The sequence below is a fragment of the Papaver somniferum genome, chromosome 9 (genome assembly GCF_003573695.1).
Source record: "Papaver somniferum cultivar HN1 chromosome 9, ASM357369v1, whole genome shotgun sequence".
NCBI classification, from domain to species: Eukaryota; Viridiplantae; Streptophyta; class Magnoliopsida; order Ranunculales; family Papaveraceae; genus Papaver; species Papaver somniferum.
The window spans coordinates 183,296,750-183,301,245 of NC_039366.1; the positions used below are offsets into that span (position 1 = coordinate 183,296,750).

General features: G+C 36.6%; 1 protein-coding gene across 1 annotated transcript; it reads left to right on the forward strand.

Annotated features, from left to right (window-relative positions):
• The first annotated feature begins 471 nt into the window (after positions 1 to 471).
• LOC113308830 lies at positions 472 to 1,063 on the forward strand. The gene has a single exon (XM_026557282.1). It carries the CDS (start codon positions 485 to 487, stop codon positions 980 to 982), a length of 498 nt encoding a protein of 165 aa, XP_026413067.1. The 5' UTR covers positions 472 to 484; the 3' UTR covers positions 983 to 1,063.
• Positions 1,064 to 4,496: the final 3,433 nt, after the last annotated feature.

Sequence of the window (4,496 nt, forward strand, 5' to 3'; positions counted from 1 at the left end):
GTGCTTGCGTAGTGGACCCATATGCAACCAAACGAGCACTCAATTAATTACACCCAATGGTGCCAATAACCCTTGCCCATAATTAGGGCTGTCACTGGAAACCGGTTAGCCGACATCCGATATCGATAATCCGTTAACCGTTACTGTTACCATCCGACATAGCGGTAAAAGGATATCCGATACCGATAAGCTAACAGATTATTCCTTCTTAACGTAATGATAGTGGAACCGTGTATTTTCGTTATGTTTAGTTCCGTTATCCGAAAACGTGCTTACATCACGTGTAAATTCTTATACCTAGGGTTATTACGTTTGGTTTATGACTACTTTTTCATAATTTCTGATGAAGAGATCATCACCATCATGTCCTAGTACTAGCCCAAACTCCGTGAAAATCAGAACCCTAATTCATTCTCACTTCTTTAGACATGTTTATCATATAGTTCGAGCACTAACCAAAGCTAAGTCCATTTTGACGGAACTTATGAGCAACAAAAACAAAGAAAATTACTACATAGAGTCTACAATGAAAGATGGAACCAAGAAAAAAAAAAAGAGGGTTTTTTGTTCATCGTCACTAAGATTGCACTACAATTGGTGTTCGTCACATGTATTACCCATGCCTGAGCCACCAGCAGTTTTAGGCGCAGATGGTTACTTGAATGATAATTATTCGAACCATGTCTATTATGACTCGACTTGGAATTCATCATCAATCCTGTCAGTTGAGGAACATATGCAGGATGGGTTTGACTCGCATCTATCAGGCTACCTGCGTTGGCTTGATGAGAAAGTGGCAACGGAAAATTCTAGTGGTAATAAGAATAATTGTGATGCAGATGATATGGAAGAGATTGATAGGCTTGCTGATAAGTTCATTGCAAGTTTTCATGAGAAATTCAAGCTGGAAACGCAAGAGTCTTACAGGAAATATCAAGAGATGTTAACGGATGGTAGAGGAAAAATATCCGTTATCCGGTAAGTCCAACGTAACGGTAACGTTTTTGAATTTCCTATTTCCGCCGGAAATTAACGGATAACGGATATCCGCTAACTTTTAATGGCAACGGCAGTGACAGAGCCTATTTCCGTTACGTTAGCATCCATTGACATCCCTACCCATAATGATTCTCTGATTGCACCTTAAGGATTACTAGCCTGCCAACAATAATGGATGCCCTGTAACATTTTCTGATCTGCCAATAGTTCACGCCCTTAAAATGACCATTTTTCCCTTTTATCCTTCCAAATTCTTGTTTTGCTCATAACTTCTTCGTACGAACTCAGAATGACTCCGTTTTTTTCGTCATTGACTTCGTCTTTTTGTTCTCTCTAAGACGATGACAAGAATTCCTAGGTTTGAACGAGTTTTTCTTGGTCTTTGGCCCCTTCTCCACTTGTAGCTAGCTTCTTTTATTGTACAATTAAGTGTAAATTCGCTTCTTTTTGGATGATTCACCTACTGAAACACAAATAAGAGAAAACAAGCGTAATCTACAATAATTTGCAAGAAAACCAACAAATACTAGCATGGAATTGACACCAAATATATGTGAAATATGCACTTATCACCTCCGGGTGCAAATAACATTTTTTCGAGCCAATTCTCCACAGGAGCTTATTCTTCCAAAAACATCTAAAACAAGTTTATTAGAGAAATAATGAGTCCTAGCTATTGTAATTATGGGTGAAAACGCATCGCACTTTCGTGCTTATCAAATTCACCCACACTTACATTTTGCTAGTCCTCGAGCAAAACAATAGAAGACCCGCTACACAGCTTGTCATATAAGAATAGAGAGAGAGACTCGCTACACAGTTGGTCATATCATATTTTTTTGGTCATAACATGCAAGAAAAACGAAAAAGACCCACTACACAGCTGGTCATAACCCTAACAATCATTTTTTTTTTAGACTCGCTAAACAGCTGATCATCATTTTTTTTAAACCCGCTACATAACTGGTCATAAAACAGAAATCTGAGTTAACCACTCCCCCACACTTGATTCTAATATTGTCCTCAATGTTCCAAACAATGCAACCTATAATGGGATGCAAAAAATATTACTAGGAGAAATAAATGTAAATCAAAGAGAAACGATCTGATTGACGCAAGAAAAGTATCATTCTCTATAACACACATCAAAAGATAGTAATAACAAAGAACAATGAAAATCAAACAAAAGCAAAAAGACTAAAGAAAATGTAAACAAAAAAGAAAATCTACCTACTGGATATGTACAGAAACAGATCCCCAAAAATTAACAGCCTGAAAATTTGGGGATCAAACCAAAATACAGTATTTATAAACGACAGCTTCACAATTATGTTATGAAAATGTAGGAACACTGAAACTGTCAGAAATAGAGGATTACCCCCAAACCTAGTTTTTACTACACAAGGAAGTGTGTAAAGAACATAATATGGGGATACTATTGGGACTGGGAAATTGTCAATTAGCTCATGCACGGTATCAGAAACATGGACGTCCTCTGGGTATTTGGATGCAAAGTAATCCAACAAAATTTTAGAAGCACATAATTCTAACTCTAAATTAGGTAACTTTCGGAAGTCTAAGGGTCTAGAAACAACCTCTAATTCGGGTGAAAGATCTTATGAGATAGATTCTTCTAAGGAATTAGACAAATCACCCACACAATCATCCACAGGGTTATCTATATAATCTGTCGGAATCAGAGAGTCGTTACATACCTGATCATCCTCAACATATAATCTTTGGCATTCCAGAATTCTCATTTTTTGTTCCAAACTAAGTGGTGTGTGTTTGTAATACTTCTCATATATCATTAGAGGTGATTATTCACTTACCACAGATGGAGCAGGAACATCCCTATGCCGTGACGCAGTCATATACTCCTCAAGTGTCATTTCAGGTGACGACTTCTGAGAACGTTTACTTCTACGCATATATTCTCCAAGCGTCATCTTAGGTGACGTCGTCTCAAAAGAAGTCATCATCCTCAAAAAGTCCCTAAAAAGAAACGCATAAAAAGGAAAAACAAAATCTAAAATGAAATACAAATATTATACAAAATAAAAATAAACCTAATAATTAATCTAAAAACAAGTCTGCGTTGGCGGCGCCAAAAATTGATGGGGTTTCAAAGTTGTTGTAGTAAATAAGATTCGACCTCTTAGACTTGTGAAGATTAAATTTAAAGATTTAGTGAAAATAATAAATAAAAGCGAGAGTTACCGGGACTAGGATTTCACCGAATTCAAAACATATGGTTCAATTATTTATTCTCAACAATTATCGCTCAATAAATAAAATAATCATCGACTCTGATTTTGCCTAGGTAGATTCTAAAAATATTAGTTATAAATCGTAAGCATGGGACATCAAACATTTAAGTAATCATGACTCATCAAATAAAATAATAACTAATTAATTCAAATCATAAATCAATTTAAAATAAGTGCAAAAGTCATAAAAAGAATAAAATAAATTTACCCATGTATGAAATTCATTTTCATCCGTCGACCCAGTGTAGGGATCTAGTTCCACATCGTAAAAACACACTCAAAAAGATAACTTATAGCTCAAATGGTGTTTTTATTCAAGAAGAGTAATAATACAGGTAATTTGCAACTCTTTATTAGCGTTACAGAATTCACCGTTACAAGAGTTGTTGTAAACTTAAAATAAGCATGCCAAACTGACTGTTAGGAATACTGTTTATAAATGACAGTTCTCTGCGACAGTCTGTGGACGTTATATTCTTCTTCTTCTTCCTCCTCCCTGGAAATGCAGAACTCGTCTGCAACTTCTTCTACGAACCAGAATTTCACCCTCTAACTCTCCATAACTCTTATATGACCCCCAAGATACCTTTTTATACTCCTCAGAACCAAGAATAACTTCTCATTACTCCGAAGAATCTCACCATAGCCCGACAGTAAATAAAATTATCTCGAAAAATTTTCTTTCCTTTCTTGCCTCCTTCATGCGTTCAATTGCTGCAGACACACTCCATTATACTCGGTTAATGTTCAAAAGTGAGTCAACATGTTGTAAACACGCTCAAACTTTCCAAGACAACCCCAACAGAACCGCGTGTATCTCTTCCAATATGTTTTCTCATTGTCGCACGTTTCATTCCTTTTTTTTCGAAACTAATCCACATACTTTCCATGTGTAGATGAAACAGGGTCAACACAATCAACATGGACGAGAAAATCCCTAAAAACACTCAGTAAATCCTCAGGACTTGAATTCAGAAGAACCCGAGTTTCTTCCCTCTGTTTTGCCTCCATACCATTGTCCAGCCCAATTAAGCTCGTTTGAACAACCATACCAGCATTGTTTTGGCCTGTCAAGTTCATCCCAATCGAAATCAGTGAATTAAGTCTCACTGTAACTCTTCCAAAAAATCCATCAGCATTCTTGGGTTTTCAAAGTTCCCTGTTTTGCTTCCACACGACTAACCAGCCAAACTGAATCAATTCCAATGATCCTACCACGCCTGTTAC